The 22,457-nt window shown below is 42.6% G+C and overlaps 1 protein-coding gene across 1 annotated transcript in view; it reads right to left on the bottom strand.

The window, feature by feature from the left end:
- LOC126456097 (SET domain-containing protein SmydA-8) overlaps positions 1-11,445 on the bottom strand; it is a 149,768-nt gene extending 138,323 nt beyond the window's left edge. The window contains exon 1 of the mRNA XM_050091852.1: positions 11,341-11,445. Coding sequence (XP_049947809.1) covers positions 11,341-11,445 — 105 coding nt within the window. The remainder of the gene's footprint in view (positions 1-11,340) is intronic.
- Between the last annotated feature and the right edge of the window lie 11,012 nt (positions 11,446-22,457).

The following is a 22,457-nucleotide window of genomic DNA, read 5'->3' as shown; positions in this document are numbered from 1 at the left end:
GCTAGCCAACTCCTCGGTCAAACTTCATTTCTAGATGACGTCCTCTCATCCAGGTTCATTTGGGACGAGAGTCTCTCATCTGGCTAAACTGAACTGTGACGCAGACAGAGAGGAGTTGTTGGTATCGAGCCAATGACAGATTCTGTAGCCACTTCAGGTGCCATTTGCAAACCATAAGTAACGTGGGATCCATCAGCGACAGCGAAGCTAACTGTAGGGAAATCTGAATCATTCGTAACGATGTTCAGTAATTTCAAGATGCATTGCTAAGACTTGCTTGCAGTTAGACGCCCAGTGAGCTCTCAACTCCAGCAATAGATGCACACGCACGTCTTTCTGTGGTATTTTTTGTCCTTTGGCAATAATGGAACAACTTACACCAATGCAGTTGTTTTGTTCAAATACATGTGTACTTGAATCACGTTGTACTTCCACTATCCAAGCTAGTGAAAACAACAGTTTACTCATTCATCTCTGAATATCTACTGCAATCTACATCCTTTTAGACATGTTTACTGTATTTATTTCCCTCTATGATTTTTACCCACACACTTCTCTTCAGCACTAAACTGGTGCTCATGCGATGTCTCAGAACGTGACCTACCAACCGATCCCTTCTTTTAGTCAAATTATGCCACAAATTTCTTTGCTTCCCAATTTTCAGCATTCTTCTGTAGCACGATATTTCAGAAGCTGTTCTCCTTGTCTAAACTATCGTCCATGTCTCACTTCCATTTCTACAATCCCTCTCATCCTCCCCCTGTCCCATTCAATCTAGCCATGAAAATTACAAGTTAGGATATTTGAAAGCTTCTGATAAAACTTACAATGAAAAATCTGTTTTTACACGTTACTGTTCTAAAATTCAGATTTTTAAAACATAATTTCTTATAACCAGAAGAATAAAACCTCAAAATTTGATATAAACACCGGGTGCTGTGCCTGTTCCCGTAGCAGTGTCACTTTGCTCGCGACTTCTGCTCGATACAATCGGCACAAGTCAGTGGTCTTCGTGAGTAACACATCATGTTGTCAACTGTTGTCAACCGCAACGTACATCCAGTTGCATTGTGGTTGCACGGTGAACGTGTGTCCACTTACAATTAACAAAGGATCTAGTGATAAATGCGATGAAGATATTTGTGGCCCATCGGGGTCACATACAGTCTCGACTTCCCAAAGAGTTAGGAAAATCGAAACACTATGTGTCGTCAGACACGGAGTTACATGTTGAGAAAATGCTTTAAATATCATTTGTCTTCTACTCACTGAGTTGCATTTAAATTTATATTCATCATACGTTGCGATTTAATACTCGAGTACTATTTTAAATCTCCTGTGCTGACTCTTTCCAGTTCCTTGGGGGGTGACAGACTGCAGCGCCAAGAACCGCACGGCCACTTCGACCGGTTCAAAAACCACATGCGAGATTTTCATATTCTCTCGCTCGCTGTATGCGAACTATTAGTCCTACACAAATAAATGAACGGGAGACTTTTGTAGAAAGGGCGATGTACTTGAGGGCAATATTATGGAAATGGAAGAGGACGCCGGCCGCGGTGGTCTCGCGGTTCTAGGCGCTTATTCCGGAACCGCGCGACTGCTACGGTCGCAGGTTCGAATCCTACCTCGGGCATGGATGTGTGTGATGTCCTTAGGTTAGTTAGGTTTAAGTAGTTCTAGGTTCTAGGGGACTGATGACCGCAGCTGTTAAGTCCCATAGTGCTCAGAGCCATTTGAACCATTTTTTTTTTGGAAGAGGACGTAGACAAAATGAGATGGGGGACATGATACTGCGTGAAGAATTTGACAGAGCACTGAAAGATCTAAGTCGAAACAAGGCCCCGGGAGTAGACAACATTCTATTGGAACTACTGACAGTCTTGGGAGAGCCAACGATGACAAAACTCTACCATCTGGTGAGCAAGATGTATGAGACTAGTGAAATACCCTCAGATTTCATGAATATAATACCTCCAATCCGAAAGGAAGCAGGTGTCGACAGGTGTGAGAATGATCGAACTGTCATTTTAGTAAGTCAGGGCTGCAAAATACTAACACGAATTCTTTGCAGACGAATGGAAAAACTGGTAGAAGCCGACCTTGGGGAAGATCAGTTTGGATTCCGTAGAATTGTTGGAACACGCGAGGCAATACTGACCCTACAACTTATCTTAGAAGATAGATTAAGGAAAGGTAAACCTACGTTTCTAGCATTTATAGATTTAGATATAGCTTTTGACAATGGTGACTGGAATACTCTCTTCCAAATTCTGAAGGTGGCAGGGGTAAAATACAGGGAGCGAAATGCTATTTACAATTTGTGCAGACGCCAGATGACAGTTATATGAGTCGAGAGGCACGAACGGTAAGCAGTGGTTGGGAAGGGAATGAGAAAGTGTTGTAGCTTATCCCCGATGTTATTCAACGTATACAGTGAGCAAGCAGTAAAGGAAACAAAGGAAAATCCTGGAGTAGGAATTAAAACCCATGGAGAAGAAACAAGAACTTTGAGGATTGCCGATGACACTGTAATTCTATAAGAGACAGCAAAGGACCTGGAAGAGCAGTTGAACGGAATGGACATTGTCTTGAAAGGCTATAAGATGAACATCAATAAAAGCAAAATGAGGGTAATGGAATATAGCCGAATTAAATCAGGTGCTGGTGAGGGATTTATATTAGCAAATGAGACAAATAAAGTAGTAAATGAGTTTTGGTATTTGGGGAGAAAAATAACTAATGATGGTCGAAGTAGAGAGGATATAAAGTGTAGACTGGCAATGACAAGGAAAGCGTTTCTGACGAAGAGAAATTTGTTAACATCGAGTATAGACTTAAGTGTCAGGAAGACTTTTCTCAGAGTATTTGTATGGAGTGTAGCCATGTATGGATGTGAAACGTGGACGATAAATAGTTTAGACAAGAAGAGAATAGAGGCTTTCTAAACGTGGTGCTACAGAAGAATGCTGAAGATTAGATGGACAGATAACGTAACTAATGAGGAGGTACTGAATAGAATTGGGGAGAAGAGGAACTTGTGCCTCAACTTGACTAGAAGAAGGGATCGGTTGGTAGGACACATTCTGAGGCATCAAGGGATCACCAATTTAGTGTTAGAGGTCAGCTTGAAGGTAAAAATCGTAGAGCGAGACCAGGAGTTGAGTACACTAAGCATATTCAGAAGGATGTTGGTTGCAGTAGGTACTTCGAGATGACGAAGCTTGCACAGGATAGGGTAGCATGGAGAGCTGCATCAAACCAGTCTATGGACAATCTGACTTCGAAAGCGTGTAGGTAATCCTCTTTATAGGCGAGTTATGTGCACTGAGCGTACGTGGTTCAGTCTGATAAAGTAACACTTTTCTACCTAGAAACTTGAAATATGTAGATCCAAAATAATCTCGTCGAACATTATATGACAAGCAACCACCACTCTCGGAATCTCCACGCCATCATTTACCTTCTAATCTATAAGGCATGCAAAGAATGGCAAAAGAGTTCCTCTGAATGCATTTCTTAAAAAGTGTATACTAATTTCAGTAGTGACTGACTCTGACAAGTATTCCCACTGAAAGCAGAGAACATCTAAGGAAACACTCTGTAGTTAAATACAGGTTGCACAGTGCACACATTACCACGAAAGTAATACAATCATTATAATCATTAAACACGAATTTATCATTCGGAAGCTTCAATTCAGTTGATAATTGTTTCGATTCAAAATATAGCCTCTAAAACAAGGGAGAATTCAACTGTCTGTACATGAAATACGTACCATACTGGGCCACCACAAAGGAAAGAACTGAACAACAAATAATTTAATGTGCATTGGCAAATGCTAGAAATATTTAACTAAACGTGTGATGAATTCAACCAGCCTATTATTCAGATGGGCCAGTGATAAACCGATTCTGTACCATGTGCCTCGATACTAACCACCTCACTCAACAACCAACGGTAATTTTGGACATAAGTAAACGCAAATTAAAGATGTGCAAATTCCACAAACAGTATTACGTCAAGCTGTGCGACTCTAGCCGGAATCAACAAGCATGCAAACATTCACCAGATATTGTCAAGTAATAAATTAAGTATACCATACCTTTACAAAATACACTATGATATATTCGCAATATATTCATCCATAATAAGTCACTGGATGTACGGAATGATTGTACTATTTGATACTTCTCAACAGACATTTTATTTTTGACCACAGTACATATTTATGATACTGTTATTTCTTGCGCCACTGACGTCAAGCAGAGGAAGTTACATTTTTGAGTAACTAGTAACCTTTTGTAGCATTGCCTACCATATGCATTTACTCATTATTACTTACATTAGGCCATTGCCACTCAAAGATTCAAGCGGCCTGTCAGGATGGTGTCACCAGACATGTTCTTAATTTGGTTTCCTGAAACTGAACAAGATTGCAACACAAAAATTAGACGTGGTTTGGTAGTAAAGATCGAACCTAAGCCACAGGATGATGCAGTCTTGTGCACTATGATCTAAGCAGGAGAACAACTGACACTAATTGAGTCTTGTGAGCCACTTGAATTTGCATGCACAACGGCCTGAATGACGAATTTCAGTGCTAATTAACTCGGAAACGGTGCAGTGTATTGAATTTTTTCCTTAACAATTATCTCTCAGCACAACCTCCCCTGCAACACTCTTACAAACTTTTCACACCGTTTCTGACCATCCTGTATATGGTTTCCAGGGTACAGTATCCTGTTTATCTTTATATACCTTTCTACTTTGCTCTCTGTTCATATCTTTTGAGTTAAACTTCCTCCTACAGTAATTAGAGCCCATACCTGATAATTAAAGTGCCAAAATGGCTCTGAGCACTATGGGACTTAAGAGCTGAGGTCATCAGTCCCCTAGAACTTATAACTACTTAAACCTAACTAACCTAAGGACATCACACACACCCATGCCCGAGGCAGGATTCGAACCTGCGACCTAATTAAGCTTCCACACATGTCTTAAGTACCTCTGTACTTTTCATTAAGAGTGGCCAATGCAATACGTCACACGTTCAAGCAGAGTTACAGCAGGTGACCACCCGGAAACACCGACAGGAAACGATGAGGCTGTATTCCGCTAGACTTCTTTCTGTGTATCAAACGGACACGCATACAGACAGCACGTGACCGAGCTCACTTGCCATTGGCTGCCGCTTCCACTCGCCAGACTATATCACTCCAGACATCCCTTCTCAGATAGTGAAAGACTATCACACTTTCAATAGTGGATCAGTTTGTACAGATAGTCTTTGAAGTATGCTTCAGATCCATAATATGCAGAAGAAAGAATAATTTTGAAAGTTGCCATTATACCAAGAATTTTCAAGGCTCTTCAACCAATCAACCTGATTTTCATTGGGAATTTCTTATTTCAGTATTACTACTCTGGAAGATACTGCTTCCTGTCGGTTCTTTTCACAAGTTTATTTACCACAGATTGAGAAGCACCAACTGTGCTTCGATCGTGAGCCTTCCGTCTGCTTTGAGGATCTGCATCAGCTAAACTACTCTCAGGAAGATCGCTCTCCATTGAACTCGTATCTGAATTAATAACTGTGTGCAAGTATTAAAGGGGTGGCCCCAGTAAATGAGTCCTGGGTGTTTGACTTCTCAAAATCATTAATGGGATACTGCATGGGAAAGGGATTCACTAACTACGGAGGTAAAATCTTGGCCCAGGTGAATCTAAGTTTATTATAATCATTCTCAAAGTCAAATAATGACATTAATATGGACCTTAATTAAACACATTAGAAAATAAATAAATCAAATAAATGAAATACAACTAGCACTGACTAACTTGACAATGTTTTTCAGTAAAGGAATCAGGGTTCAGAAATGATTATCATCCTAACGAATTAATCAAATGAAACATACCCACAGCGAGATTCAGCAAGTCAGGTTAACAGGAATTCATGGAGAGGCTACGACCCAGGTTATGACATCAGTCATTATTTTACAAGTGATTCACAGTTATTAAATAATTAAAGAACAGTAGTAAAACACAATGGAATAATATTTTAAAACGCAGCAGTTCTTAAAACAGTGAGTGGAATGCTTGGAATTCAAAGGAGCTCTATGGTTTAATCAATTTAACAACGATATCAAAATGCCATCAGGCTAACACAATGGTTTTAAATTACAGGCCCAAGATTTAACATAGTCCTTTAAAGGATCTGACAGATTTAAAGAAAGGTTTTAAAAGTAAAATGTAAGAACGACTAGCACAACAGGCAAAATGTTTAATCAAATTTAAATCTCCATCCCAACAGAATGATTCTAAATTATAGACCAAAATTTAACAATGTCTTTTCAGAGAGCTGACAAATTTAAGCAATACAAAGACCAGCGAATGGCCCAGCTGGCTAGGGAAAACTTGATACAGGAAGGACACGGCACCAGAAAGAGGTCCAGGCCAAAAGACGAAAAATTCACGAACTCTGAAAAGATCTAGGCTCACGCGAACCAGTGAAGAAGGAACTTAAACAGCAGTCACCATGATGTAGAGCTGCTTCGCACAAGGGAACGGCGGCGGTGAATCTCAAATGCTGGCCAGTAACATCGTGCCGCCGGTGAGCTCAACCTTATCAGGCCGGGGGAATTGCACGCATAGACTGCAGAAACAGCAGCTGGCCCATCAGGCAACAGCAGGGCGCTCGTAAAATAAGTGTCATGCGACAATAAGATGCCCAGAAACACCAACGTATCAGTTAGTACGATAACACACATTCAGCAGATAGCTGTCTGAACAAGCAATCCACAATAAGGTACACCAACAGCAGGCAAACGATGATTAACAGTCTAAACTAAGAATTTCAAGAACAGTGCAATCTAAACACTGGAGAGAACCAAGAATAAGTAGGCCTATATTAATATTGCCAAGCTACAAACATAATTTAAATATATTTAAAATAAGCGTTTTGAACTTCCTTACCTTCTCTCAAAATTATTTCGAGTAGCTAGTTCAAGAGCCCACGCGAATAGCAAACGATTGTGAAAACACACTTGGCCTCTTAGCAACAAATAATCCAGAGTTAATAACGAGTATCAAAACCGATTCAGGGATTAGTGAACACACGGTCGTCGTAGCGAGGTTGAATATTGCAATCCCCAAATCGTCTAAAAATAAGCGAAAAATTACCTATTCAAAGAAGCAGATAAAAATTCACTTGACGCCTTCCTGAGAGACAATCTCCTCTCATCCCAAATTAATAAGTGTAGACCAGATGTGTCTTAAATTCAAAGAAATAGTATCGTCAGCAATTGAGAGATTTATACCAAATAAATTAACAAACGACGGAGCTGATCCTCCTTGGTACACAAAACGGGTTAGAACACTGTTGCAGAAACAACGAAACAAACATGTCAAATTTAAACAGACGCAAAATCCCCTTTATTGGCGATCTTTTACAGACGCTCGAAATTTAGGGCGGACTTCAATGCGAGATGCTTTTAACAGTTCCCACAACGAAACTTTGTCTCGAAACCTGGCAGAGAATCCAAGGAGATTCTGATCGTATGTGAAGTATGTTAGCGGCAAGAAACAATCAATGTCTTCTCTGCGCGATAGCAATGGAAATACTATCGAAGAGAGTGCTGCTAAAGCAGAGTTACTAAACACAGCCTTCCGAAATGCCTTCACAAAAGAAGAGGAAGTAAATATTCCAGAATTTGAATCGAAACCAGCTCCCAACATGTTTAACCTAGAAGTAAATATCCTCGGAGTAGTGAAGCAGCTTACACCATTTAAGAAAAGCAAGTCTTCTGGCCCAGACTGTATACCAATTAGGTTCCTTTCGGAGTATCCTGATGCATTAGCTCCATACTTAACAATCATATACAGCGGTTAGCTCGACGAAAGATCCGTACCCAAAGACTGGAAAGTTGCATAGGTCACACCAATATTCAAGAAAGGTAGTAGGATTAATCCACTAAATTACAGGCCCATATCGTTAACGTCGATATGCAGCACAATTTTGGAACATATATTGTGTTTAAAAAAAAAAACGGTTCGAAGAAAACGGTCTATTGACACACAGTCAACATGCCTTTAGAAAACATCGTTTCTGTAAAACACAATTAGCTCTTTATTCACATGAAGTGTTGAGTGCTGAAGACAAGGGATTTCATATCGATTCCGTATTTCTGGATTTCCGGAAGGCTTTTGGCACTGTACCAACAAGCGGCTTGTAGTGAAATTGCGTGCTTATGGAATATCGTCTCAGTTATGTGACTGGATTTGTGACTTCCTGTCAGAGCGGTCACAGTTCGTAGTAACTGACGGAAAGTCATCGAGTAAAACAGAAGTGCTTTCTGGCGTTCGCCAAGGTAGTATTATAGGCCGTTTGCTGTTTCTTATCTACATAATCGATTTGGGAGATAATCTGAGCAGCCGTCTTCGGTTGTTTGCTGATGACGCTGTCGTTTATCGACTAATAAAGATCAAAAGAAACTGAAAAATGATTTAGAAAAGATATCTGAATGGTGCGGAAAGTGACAGTTGACCCTAAATAACGGAAAGTGTGAGGTAATCCACATGTGTGCTAAAAGGAACTCGTTAAACTTCTGTCACACGATAAAATCAGTCTAATCTAAAAGCCGTAAATTCAAGTAAATACCTAGGTATTACAATTACGAACAACTTAAATTGGAAGGAACACATAGAAAATGGTGTGGGGAACGCTAACCAAAGACTGTGTTTTATTTGCTGGACGCTTAGAAAATGTAACAGACCTACTAAGGAGACTGCCTGCGCTACACGTGTCCGTCCTCTTTTAGAATACCGCTGCGTGGTGTGGGATCCTTACCAGACAGGACTGACGGAGTCCATCGAAAACGTTGAAAGAAAGGCAAAACGTTTTGTATTATCGTGAAATATGGGAGAGAGTGTCACAGAAATGATACAGGATTTTGGCTGGACATCATTAAAAGAAAGGCGTTTTTCGTTGCGACGGAATCTTCTCAAGAAATTCCAATCACCAACTTTCTCCTCCGAATGCGAAAATATTTTGTTGACACCGACCTACATAAGGAGAATTGAACACAACGATTAAATAAGGGAAATCAGAGCTCGTACGGAAAGATATAGGTGTTCATTCTTTCCGCGCGCTATTCGAATGGTTCAAATGGCTCTGAGCACAATGGTACTTAACATCTGAGGTCATCAGTCCCCTAGAACTTAGAACTACTTAAACCTAACTAACCTAAGGACATCACACACATCCATGCCCGAGGCAGGTTTCGAAACTGCTACCGTAGCGGTCCCGCGGTTCCAGACTGAAGCGCCTAGAACCGCTCGGCCACAGCGGCTGGCTCCCTATACGAGACTGGAATAATAGAGAATTGTGAAGGTGGTTCGATGAACCCTCTGCCAGGCACTTAAATGTGATTTTCAGAGTATGCATGTAGATGTAGATGTTGATGTACTGGTTCTATTAATAACATAACGGTTAGATACCAGTACAAGACGCCAGACAGACAGTCAGGCTCCACGAATCAGGTAAGGAATTTCGCTTTACAACACACAAGGGTGCCAACACAGAAAATGTACAATTCTGCGACAGCGCACTCGATACACTAGTATATCCGGCCAGATCAGAATCTAATACATAGTTAAAAGAGCACGTTATCACCGACGTTCACGGCATGGCAGCAGCAGCAAGCAGCACCTGAGACCGCCGTTACGTTCCCACTGCTTGCACAGGCGGTGACAGTAATAATGTTGGGCATCATTTGCCAAGGAGAAACAGTATTAAAACCGAATAATAAGAAACTATCTCCACGATAGTCACACCCAGGAATCGCAGCTAAGCTACTTTTCAGGAAACCAAGACAGCGCAATCAGCGTACACTGAGTAGGCAGGCTCAAACAGTTTCTATAAGCGATACAGAACAAACTAACGGCGAATCCGATTTTCCTGTAAAGCACAAATTCAAAACTCGGGGAAGAATGACGTAGGGCAGGGCGATAACAATGGAGCCCGCTAGCGCCGCCAAACTAAGTCACAAACCATGGTTCAACAACAGGAAAGATGTACCCTTTCAGCGCACCGAAATCAGCTAATCGCAATGAAATTTGTTCACATTGCAACGGTTCCCTTACAGCGAATCGACGAAGACACCGATCACGGCGAATGACAAAACACGTTTTCTCCAACCGACTTCCTCTTCGTCCCCGGTGACAGTCCGATCCATACCAAACCGCATCGCAAACATTTCAAACCGCAAGACGCAGTCCGGCGATCAAACGCAAAACGAACCGAAGAGTCGATCTGCAGATCGCAATCGATACGAGCCGACACGCCTCACACAGCTGAATACGCAGTGACTGTAGGACCATGCAGACTGAAGACGAGAAAACAACACGCAACTACTGCTGAGCCCCTGGTCATACACAAGCCTGCATGAATTTAATTAAGTGTTGCTAAACGTCTAATTTCACTCCATCCTAACCAGACAGATAATTTCACCATAATGCAAGCTGCGTACATTGGAAGTGGCTGCCAGTTCTACTCATCAGACAACGAGGTGCCCGCCTCTCCATATAGAAATTCCTCTCGCTGCTGCAAGCCGTCACCAAAGTCTGGAGGCTCTTGTCTTAAGCCTGGACGTGTGTGCTGCCTCGAGTCTCCACCAGTCTCTCTTTCCTCATTTCCTCCGCATCTCCTGTCTCTGCTCGGAGCAGAGTCCGCACTACAAACACAGTCCTCTAGTAAGACAAAAGCGTGCCAGACTCTGGCCCGTGAGGAAATTGTTAAAGCGTTGTTTGTTCTTCCATCACTGGATCGGCGTAAAACGTTCTCCAGTCAGCCGGCTTCCCACCGACGCCGCTTGTAGAACATTCTGTGTCACTTTACCATCTCACTGATGTCATTTTCAGTTTGCCAATCCATGATTTTCCCACATGAAAAATTTTCAGACGATCAACTCCTAGCCTCTCACTCTCTAGTAATTTTTAAGGACGCCCAATGAAAATATATGCTGCCCTTTGGAGGCGGAATTCCTCAAGCCACCAGGGCTGGTCTCGGGTCAAAAGCTGAATAGCGTCGCTTCTTCGGGAAGGCAGGAGATAGGGATCTGTTCAAACTGTTTCGCACGGCACCTTTCTTCTGAGACGTCAATGGGTCCTCTGCAAAGTGTGCACCGACGGGGCTGGACCTGCTTGTAAAACGGCCATTTATTCTTAGAATTTTAGCCAGTATCATAATGCATGCACTGGCCGCCTGTGGGTCCTGGAAGAAACTTGCGAGGCCACCAGAATGGCGCCTAATACGTAGAACAATGTTGGTCGGATCAGTACCTGCTCCCTGGCTAACCCTCCTACTGCAGGGTCATCAGAGGTCAGCCCCTGCCCTTTATAAAGTATCTCAGTAGGGACCTCGGCCTGCTGACCCTCGTATGGCATCCGCTGGCTCCACACATTAAGGATCACAAACGAAGTTAACTATTTCACATGCAAAAATTGCAAGGCGTAATAAAGTAGCTTAATGGATAGAAAAAGATGGCTCGATCCTTACAATCACTGATATCATTGCCATAATAAGTAACAAACATAAATCGATCGGTAGAAACATACCTGTAATTGTGATTAATGGTATTCATGGAATAAAATGATATGTGTCAGGCCGGGAATGGACTAAATTCTGTCAAGATGCAGAAGAGCGCCGGCTGGTGTGGCCGAGCGGTTCTAGGCGCTTCAGTCTGGAACCACGCGACCGCAAGAGTCGCAGGTTCGAATCCTGCCTCGGGCATGGATGTGTGTGATGTCCTTAGGTTAGTTAGGTTTAAGTAGTTCTAAGTTCTAGGGGACTGATGACCTCAGAAGTTAAGTCCCATAGTGCTTAGAGCCATTTGACCTTTTTTTTCAGAAGAGCTCTTGACTCCATAGGACAGTCACGAGCCCTTAGGCCATAGTAAGCTCTGGCCACAAACCACTTCAGGTGGATTAAGGAAAGACCAACCCATCAGCTCCAGACAACAGGAAACCTCTCCTACCTGGCGTCTCCAAAAGCCAAGAGGACAACCTCACTTGAAAAATTTACTTAGTTTGCAGGATGAACGGCTAGTCGTACGGTGTTTACAAAAGCCAAATGTACCACCTCTCGAGAACTACTACTCTACAAGGCACTCTTTTCATAAATTTCTATGTTACTTTCATATTGTATTCAACAAATATTCTTGGTGTCAAACATAAATGTGGTAGAAAGAGAGCCTCTTACTACAGAAAGTAGTTGCTGTTATGTGGTGCCCTGTGTGCACGTTAAAACTGCACACCGTCGTCACAGGGCCGAATGGGTGTAGGGAACAGCTCCGAAAAGAAAGCTGGCAACACAGATTAGCAACAATTTACAATAATGTATTAAAAGAAATAGTTCGAAGTTCACTTGCACTGATCTCTCTTTGCACTCTGATCTAGTCCTGAGTTCAGTGAACGATAACTGCGATCACTTGTAGAATCTCCCATTTGGCTGCCTTGCCGGCGACTGTAGATACAGTTCTGTTGCTGTTTACACTTTGCAAATACATGGCGGAGACTTTCTTCTGAGGAGCCTTGTGTCCGCTTATATCTCTTGGTGAATGGATGCCCACTTTGGAACTATTTGAGCGACGACTGGCAGAATCAAAACATAGTCCGTGTTATGGTGGATGGTGGGTCTTCTATGGTGGCTGACCATGTTATCCCTCTCTGGAGGCTGGCGTTCCCTTGTGGCACGTTCTCTGTGTACAGCTATGAACCGTATCTCTGGAGTACACAGCAATTACGTAGAATCAGATGCCTAAACTTATAATGCAAATACAATAAATATACGGAAAAATAATAGGGCCGTTCCGAAAGTAAGTTTCGTCTTTGTTTTACACACGGAAACTTTACTGTCAAAAGTAAATACGCCACGGCATCATGAACTGTAGACCTTCAACTATTTTTAGACGTAGTCGCCACCGACATTGAGACATTTATTGTAGTGTGCAATCAGTTTGAAGAAACCACACTGGTAAAACTGTGTGCCCTGCGGTGCAAGGAATTGTCACACAGCCTGCTCCACCTCAGCATTGATTTGGAGGTGATCTCCCGAAAGTGTGGTTTTGAATGTGGGGAACAGGTGAAAGTCTGTGGGGCAAAATGGGAGCTGTAGGCGGATGATCCGAAGAATCACATCTTCCACGTCCCAGAACACTGTGGCCGTAACCTTTCCTGTAGAGGCTGACACTACGAATTTTCTCCTCACTGGTGAACTGAGATGTTTCCACGTTAATGAGGCGGCCTCGGATTCTGGAGTGAGGTGGGTGCACCAATGTCTCATTACCTGTGATGTTTCTGAAAATGAACTCATTTTCCTCTTGCAAACTGACCGAGGCTAATTCTCATTCTTGCATCTTCTGAATCGGGGTGACGTTTCTCGGCACCCATCTTCCAGACACTTTTCGGTAACCCAACACATCACGAACCATGCCATGAGCATTGCCAATACGTAGTATGGACGCCATGTCTTACACCGTTATGTACCTATCCGCTAACAGCATGACCTGTACTCTAACAACGTTGTTTTCATTCTTGGATGTGGAGGGACGCCTACTTTGACCTTCATCCTCCACATTGTGCCTTCCTGTTCATTTCTCTATTTTTTCTTCTTTTTTTGCAAGACTCTTCTTGTGGGTGTTGCTTTACTTTCTATATAACAGACACGCGTTTAGTCAGGTTACAAGTTCTGCCAATCAGATCGTTTTTTATTTACTTTATGTGACTAGAAATTGTTCTGGACGTTTGAATGTAACTGATAGTAATGTTAGGTTCTTCCAGAAGGCAGCACTTCAAAGGAGTGCAACTGTTAAAAGAGGTGCAGCAGAACCGATGAGAATGCCCTTTACTGACACTACCAGTTTATAAGAACAGTACAGATTCACGAGTGTTAAACAATTTTCTGTAGCTGGCCTGCACACGAAAAGTTGACGAGTCGGTAGCAGAATAAAGTCAGGTTCCTTTTTAACGTTCTGTTGATGGCGTGGCCATTAGAGACGGAGCACAAGTGCGGTATTAATAGAAGGAGGAGGGGGGGATATTCGTTGCGTCCTTTTGACGTAAACCATTCTGACATTTGCCTCATGCGATTTAGGGAACTATGAAGAACCTAAATCTTAATGGCTGAAAGAGGATTTGAACCGCCATTCTCAGAATGTGAACTCGTCCTACTAACCACTGCACCACCTCGCTCATTCGAGGTGTTGGATTAACATGTTTGGCTCGATATTTTCATGAAGCGGAAATAAATTGTATTTTATCCCTATTAACTAAATTAATTTTGTCTGATTGCTAGACTGTTGGTAGATTAAATGGGAACTATTGGTGGTGCGTACTTTCCGGTCTAGTGATCAGCTAAGAATCTTTCAGTTCAGTCAGATGGTAAGCAGACTCAAATACGCAGTGTAATAGAACATGAGACTGACGCTCCCTATTTAAGCAATTTTTCAAGTGTAGGAGATTGTAGCGGACCCACAATAAAAGGTGCACTCATTTAGCTGCAATATAATTACATCGGAAAGCAAAATTACGGGCAATGCGCAGCCTCTGATCCGTGAAGAATACGCTAGAGGACAGAAAAAGAAGAGGCGAACGTTTTAGTACTAGGAGTGAAGGGGTACGTATTAAGAAATTACTAAGAATTGATTAATAAAAGCCGGCCCGGGTGGCCGAGCAGTTCTGGGCGCTACAGTCTGGAACCGCGCGACCGCTACGGTCGCCAGTTCGAATCCTGCCTCGGACATGGATGTGTGTGACGTCCTTAGGTTAGTTAGGTTTAAGTAGTTCTAAGTTCACGGGGACTGACGACCTCCGCAGTTAAGTCCCGTAGTGCTCAGAGCCATTTGAACCATTTGATTAATAAAAAGGGTACGATCCGTATATGTTTCGGGCTGAAGCAATAGTAGTTTCGTGAGCTAGGTGCAGTCTCTGAAATGACCTGTTCAATAATGTATACTCTGTCGATCCAGAATATATGACGTCCCCTTTCCCGTAGGAATAAATAAAGTAGGTCACCGGAGGGAAGTATAACGTTGTACGAGAAACACATAACAGATGATAGAACTTAATACACTGAAGAATCCCATGCCTATATAGCTCCAAATGCCCACGGACAATGTACAGTATGTTGAGCAGTGACGAGATATAATACTTTGGATTTGGTCTGTCTGTGCATTTAAAAACATGAGAGCAGAATGTAATGACAAAGAACTGTAACACATTACTGAATTCAATGAGACAAAGAATCAATAAGGCGTTTGACCTCTTTCTAATATACTGTAGGTTCCCTTTCCAAAGATGATCGCCGGCCGGTGTGGCCGTGCGGTTCTAGACGCTTCATTCTGGAACCGCGTGACCGCTACGGTCACAGGTTCGAATCCTGCCTCGGGCATGGATGTGTATGATGTCCATAGGTTAGTTAGGTTTAATTAGTTCTAAGTTCTAGGCGACTGATGACCTCAGAATTTAAGTCGCATAGTGCTCAGAGCCATTTTGAAACCAAGATGATCAGTTTTTCGGTAGTTCGTGGTGACTTATCGTTGTTGTCTGATCACTTAAATTCACGTTCGAGGCACGTTCGGTAGACGTTAACTGCGGGGATCTGCCGCGTCAATATCAAAACTGCTGTATCTTGGGGAGCTTTCAAGGTGGTTTCATTAGCGTGTACACGGGTATTGTCATGCTAGAAATCTCATTTTCGGTGTTTTCAATCAGGCTACTAGCCACTAGGTTGAGAATCTTGTCAATATACTCTTTATGAAACATTTGATCAAAAGTCAATATTAAAGACCATAACGCCTAGGCTTTGTCCGTGAACCTTTGTCCAGTGATATTATCTCAATTTCTCTCAACTATAAGTTGCTGCACACGTTTGCGAAATTCCTTATGGGCAAGACAGAAGAGCATTTTATCATCGAAAATTACACTGTTGAACCCCTGAGTCCAATGCATCTATCCCAAACACAAGAACAATCTTACACATAGAATTATGAGGCTGGTGGTGCACTTACTCCAGGGATAGGACCTCATAAGCCACCGCCAGTTAAACTATGAATAGTTATTTTTAGTTTGAAGTGTGATGCTGCATTTAATGAATCTGCGATACTGTTATTCATTGTATATACTACCTCGGAACAGCAGGTTGTGATTAACATCTTAACGTAAACTTCGTAACGTCTGAAACACCTTGTAACTTGTTTTGTTTTTCTGAGATACTCTTACTGAGGTGCAGCAAAATTTTAAACTCAAAACAAAAGAACAATACAGATCCCTGATTCGGCAGGGTAATTCCATTATTTTAATGCGTTGCAGCTCTTACGGTATTGGTCTTTAGCAGTTTTCTCGCTTTAAAAATCTATTCGTCGTCCGTCTAAGCTAGAACTTTGAAAAAAATGCAGTGTTTTATGTGGAAGCTCCCCAGTTACTTCGTTTTCAGCAGTCTCCAGGCGTCAATGATGTGGTGTTTTTGTCTCCTTTCTTTCTATCGTTGCTTAGCTTGTCTTTTATTTATCCCGTGTCTTCTTTAACGGCTCCGTTTGAGCAGACACTGCTGCCAAGAAGTATTTCTGTCTGACTGCTCTGCGAGAACACACAGAGAAGGTTGGGAGATCTCGCTTTCGGTGTGCGGCAACGTCCTACTCGCTCGTATGACTTGGCTTTCGCGTGTCGTGCAGTGCTATGGATCAAAATTGTTCGAGCAACAGAGCAACTACGCATGCACCGTGTTTCACATCTTTAGGGTCAAACTAAGACGCCGGAGGATCTTAAACTGAGCATTTTGAGATTAGGAAACGATGATCGGATATTTAATGCCTTAAGTGTGGGGCACGTGTCTGTACGCAGCCTACCTTTTTACTCAGAAATTCATGGTGCTACCTTCAAAGCAATAGGCAATTTTTTGCGATGTTCCCACGGTGGATTTTTTCCTATTGTGTATGGTGATGTTCACTGGTACAAGAGGCTGGCGACGAATTGGATGGTACTGTCACAGATGCTTGTCTCACTGTACAACAGCAACATTTGAGAGAGAGAGAGAGAGATCAGTATTGTGTGCGCCATAGCATTGAGATTGGCGGTCACCACTTTCAACAGTTCCAGTGTGCTGTGAGGCGCAAGATGTTCTTGGCAATAAAAGGCTAAATATCCATTTCCACCGATTAGTTCCTCATATCAAAGTGCTACACCATTTATATAATGCCCCTACGATGAAAGTTTGCGACACCCTGCGGAAGTGCAAAGAGTATCCGAGGATTCACGAGGTAAGAAATTTATTTTTTGTCGCTAGAAGACGTGAGACTCATTTCATGCTCTGCTGTAACGTGAAGAGATGATGCAGTTCGAGAAACAGGAAAAAGAGCAACTGAAAGGCAGTGCGAAAACAGATCCGCTCTAAAGACTTTTAAAATTGTTTTGTCTGTTCTCTTGTTGAACTTTCTTGTGCGACAAATGCCGTCAGACCAGAATCGCTAATAGCTACGAGACTAGTAATGACAAAACAATGGTTGATCCCACATCGAATAGATCGTGTCAGTATGTGTTCGTTGTGCAGTACTTGTTTTGCCTGTGACGTTACCGTGTAACTGTAGGCGCATGTGCGCATTTGTTCTGAATTAGCTTTGCGTAAAGGTGTACCGTGGAAACCCGTTTAGCTAGGACATTGATTCGTACGTTAGTATTGTGAAGAGCTTGCGGAGCACTACTGGGACCCAAAATCAGGCAACAGAAATATTCGCTGGACTATAATTGAAAACTTGTGATTTATCTAATCTAAAGTCAATATACTGCTCTGTGTAGCCATTTCATTAAAGAGATTGACGATTAAATTACGTATTAATAGGAAACACTTGTTATTTTATTCTGACATATTCACAAAAAATCTACAGCCCGAATCCGAACTGCGCACACAGAAATCTTTTGAGATGGCAGTAGGGCTATTTTCAGATGTTCAATGACGTAGTGTTGCAAACTGCAGGTCAAACAAAGTCTTGACTTGTACCTAAGCACCTTGTGTGGTGGGGAAAAGGCGGCATTCAGTATTTCCTCCGAACATTTATGCCTGTAGGTGCAGACTGAACCACACGACACCCCATCAGGATCTATTCATGTTAAGGAAACATACCGTTAGAGCAGTCTACGAAACGACGAAGCAAGCTATGGACCTGGCCGTAGCGGGAACTAATATAGTAGCCGGCCTGTGTGGCCGAGAGGTTCTAGGCGCTTCAGTCTGGAACCGCGCGACCGCCACGGTCGCAGGTTCTAATCCTGCATCGGGCATGGATGTGTGTGATGTCCTTAGGTTAGTTAGGTTTAAGTAGTTCTAAGTTCTAGGGAACTTATGACGCGCAGTCCGGAACCGTGCGACTGCTACGGTCGCAGGTTCGAATCCTGCCTCGGGCATGGATGTGTGTGATGTCCTTAGGTTAGTTAGGTTTAAGTAGTTCTAAGTTCTAGGGGACTGATGACCACAGCTGTTAAGTCCCATAGCGCTCAGAGCCATTTTTGAACTTATGACCTCAGATGTTAAGTCCCATAGTGCTCAGAGCCATTTGAACCAACTAATACAGTAGCGTGAAGAAGTACAGCCACGGCACATTTCCAAGAAGTGCGCATTGTATCTCGCAGTGCAAGCGAGGGAAGTGACCGCTGATTGATAGACATTACTCCCTTGCAAACTGACAGCGTGCGAGGATTGTTGTCGAAATAAATTGTAGATTAGCATCTAATTACTGAATATGCTAGCACTGATGTGGATTTGGTTCCAAATGCAATTCCCATAACTGACTCAAAAAGCAAAACTTCCCGGCTATCATTGAGTAATTTGGATAAATAAATTTGTTGACCCAGCATAGGAATACCTCCTGGAAGTGAAGTCTTTTTTAATAATACTGTGCGTCACAACAAGCAGAAGAATAAACCACCTTCTTCTAGCTCGCTAAAAATGTAAAATAAAATTCTGGCTGACCATTTATCACACACCTTATGAGCAAGTTGCAAGGAAAGGTAATCTTTTGGGATTAGTTAAGGACCACCAACTTTCTCCTGGTTGCAGCATTAACAAAACTTGCAATTAAAATATCTTCCCTTTCGACTGCTGCCATATAAACCACACGTAAACCACATAGATGTGATCTAGAATCTTGCAAAGAATGAGATCTTTAGTCAAGACCATCACTCTCAGAATGAAAAAAAAAATTAAAAAAGGTTGATAGGTTAGCTGCTATGACATTAGATAACTGTAGAAAAGTGGTACGTCACGTAAATACAGTTTCTAGTAACGGCTGGAAGACAAATGTTTAAATGGAAGAGGAAATCGAAAACATGCACATCAGTCGTAACGGATTCGGACGAATAGTGGCAATTATCGTCCGCCACTGATATGGCGGGTGATGAATCGACAGATACAGCTAAGGGAGAAAGTGGCACCACTGAGGAAAGTAGTTAAGCTAATGTTTCTTTTCTTATTTCAAACAAGCATTCAATTACTAATAAGCGATTTCTCTGCCTCTGGCAATAGCGAGGTCGACGCTATACATGACACTGGCGTATAGAGGTGAAGCGTGTGACAACTTCCGACTTGTGTAATGCAGGCATGTACACTTGACAGCACCAAAATATGCATGATTGCAATTTGAATTATCCGCTATGTTACACAGGAGCCAGTCACATCACGGGTGTACGTACCCTCTCATAAAACTAAACGTGAGTTTAGTACGAGGATTTAGATTTCTTTGACAGTTAAGATAAGGACGAATCCTCTAAAAAGATGCAAAAAGACTGTACCGCACTGAACCACTGGTGAAAAATCGAAGAAGAAACGGATCTAACTAAAAAAGAAAAAAAAAGTGGCATAGTCGGCGGTGTAATGGGCAACTGTCCGGCGATAATGTTTGGTTCGTATATGGCGTAGTGCAATTTTCTTTTGCGCTACTACGTTAATTTGTTTAAGCTGTGGAAATCACGAAATTAATCATAGGTCATCATAGGTTCTTAGAGCGGGGTCAGGCCAATTTTCTCGCATAGTCTGTTTAATCTTTGTCCATATGTTTTCGATAGGGGTAAAGTCCGGTGCAGAAGGAGGAGAATCGAGAAGAGAAATCTCATTATGTTCTGCAAACCAACCCTGCACCATCACTAACATGTGTACTGGAGACTGGTACTGCTGGAAACAGATTACTATCTCAGGATATAAATGTCACACTGATTGAACCAGAATATTACTCATAATCTGGGTATGCTGGGTAGCATCGAGTCGACCATCTATCCTGTAAAGCATTCCAAGTATAAGGGAACACTTCAAACCCCAAACCGTCACAGATTCAAGGTCGCTGCAAGATGGCTAATGAGTGTATTTGGGGTCGAAACGGGCACTTCGTGGTCTATATACTCGTACCGGACCATCAGTCGCTGAAGATAATATCGATTCGTCGGAAAATAACACGTTCTGCCAGATACGATTGATATTTTCCTCGGCAAACGCCAATCAATAGTGTCAATGTTTATCTCGGAGGCTCTCCTTAATGGCCGCACGCTTGTTAAGTACACGGGTGTGCAGAACTTAAGCATGAAAGTAACTTTCACATGATGAGTCACTGTCAGGTAACATAGATCGTTGAATCTCGTACCAGACATGGAAAGAAGTGCTAAGATACAGTACAGAAGGTAACTGACACGAACAGAAATGACACTCTTATTCAAAGGCAATAATTACACTGTGGAGAAAAAATGTATTCAGAATTGCGAATACGATTAGACATCAGGGGTACAGTGCATTAGCGACGCATGAAAATTTGTGCCATACAGGGATTCGAACCCGGATTTCCCGCTTAACGTGGACGGTCGTCTTCAAAGCGTCGGCTATCCGTATACGCCTCCCAGAGAGATCCAAATCTTCATATGTTACATTGTCTACATCTCTTAATGCTTATATACTTTCGGTAAACCCAACACAGGGAGACACAATGTTGCTATCGCCATTATGGCCTGCTTTGGCATGCCTGCCTGAGGGTCAAATATTGCTGACGATCTACAGACGTACGAACTAGACAAAATCTATTCAATGTCGCCTGCTGGCCTGTTCAGCTCGCGTAATTGAAGCTCTGTTGTCTGCTGACGGAACCCCTTCCTTGTTAGGCCGCACGCATACTATAGGTGTGAGAGCGGTTGTAGGTCTGCCGGGCGAGCAGCCTGTGCGTGACAATTTTCGTGCTCAGCGTAGCCGGCGCCGGCCTGTGATTTTCGCGTGAAGACGGTTGAACTAACGTCGATGAGGTGAGTTTTCACCACGGCTCTCCCAGTGCTGCTCAGACCTGCACCTGAAGCGTATGCATTTAAGCAACGCATGCGCACCGACAACTGTGTACACCACGTATGTGCCTGCATGGCTTTAAATAAGGGACTCAGCGTACTGTCGCCAGTACACTCCTGAAAGAGAGAAGACTCTGCTTCGATATATCGTGCAAGCATGTTACTAACATATGGCAGTTTTAGATTCCACAGTACTGCAACAGTTGAAAGGAACCATTTGAATCATCATATAAATCAGTCAAGATACGAAGGCTGTTCGGAAAGTAAGGTCCGGTCGGTCACGAAATGGAAAGCAGAATGAAATCAAAAATTTTTTATTCGCAACAGTTTAGTCACACCTTCCAGCTAACTCTCTAAATAGTCACCGCTCCGACTTAGACATTTGTCGTGGCGTTTTACAAACTTTCCGGCACCTTCGTCACAGAAAGCAGCCGCCTGTGCTTTCCGGCAATTCTCTACGCTGGTCTGCCTTTCGTTGTTTGTGCCAGCAGCGAGTAGAAATTAACATCGGAGCGAGTCAATTAAGGGCTGTATTGTGGGTGATCAAACACTTCCCACCGAAAATGCTGCAGGAGCGCCTTCATTTCCCCTGCAGAATGCGGCTGAAAGTTGTCTTGAAGAAAGAAACGCATGACATTTATGATATGTGGGCTGCATAGCTTCACGAAATCCACACACTTGGCGGAAGACACTGTTGTTTTAGGCAGTTCTACGTGATCATTTTGCGCTCTGATCTACAAAGAGCGACGTGAAACGATCGACAGGTACTCTAAAGACAATGCTCAACACATCTGTGCAAAATTCCATCGGATTTTCTCAGTGGTTTCCATTTTGCGCCTGATTGGACCTTGCTTTCCGAATACGCCTCGTACCTTAATTAAATCGCTTCACTGGGAAACCGGAAAAATGAAACGTTGTTTCCGTCTTACTTTATGGATCCAATGGCTGATTTTCTCGAAGGGGTATAACGCTATTAATGACGTGTGAAAAAAGTGTCTTTTTGTTTTTTTGAAACCGATTCTTTTAAAGATCCAAAGTTGAACAGAAATGTTTTTGTTAACAATATGTTCAACATTTTAAGATACAACTCTCCTCCA

The sequence above is a fragment of the Schistocerca serialis genome, chromosome 2, assembly GCF_023864345.2.
Source record: "Schistocerca serialis cubense isolate TAMUIC-IGC-003099 chromosome 2, iqSchSeri2.2, whole genome shotgun sequence".
Lineage (NCBI taxonomy): Eukaryota > Metazoa > Arthropoda > Insecta > Orthoptera > Acrididae > Schistocerca > Schistocerca serialis.
The sequence above is the reverse complement of the archived record's forward strand: the minus strand, read 5'-3'. Positions and strand labels throughout refer to the sequence as shown.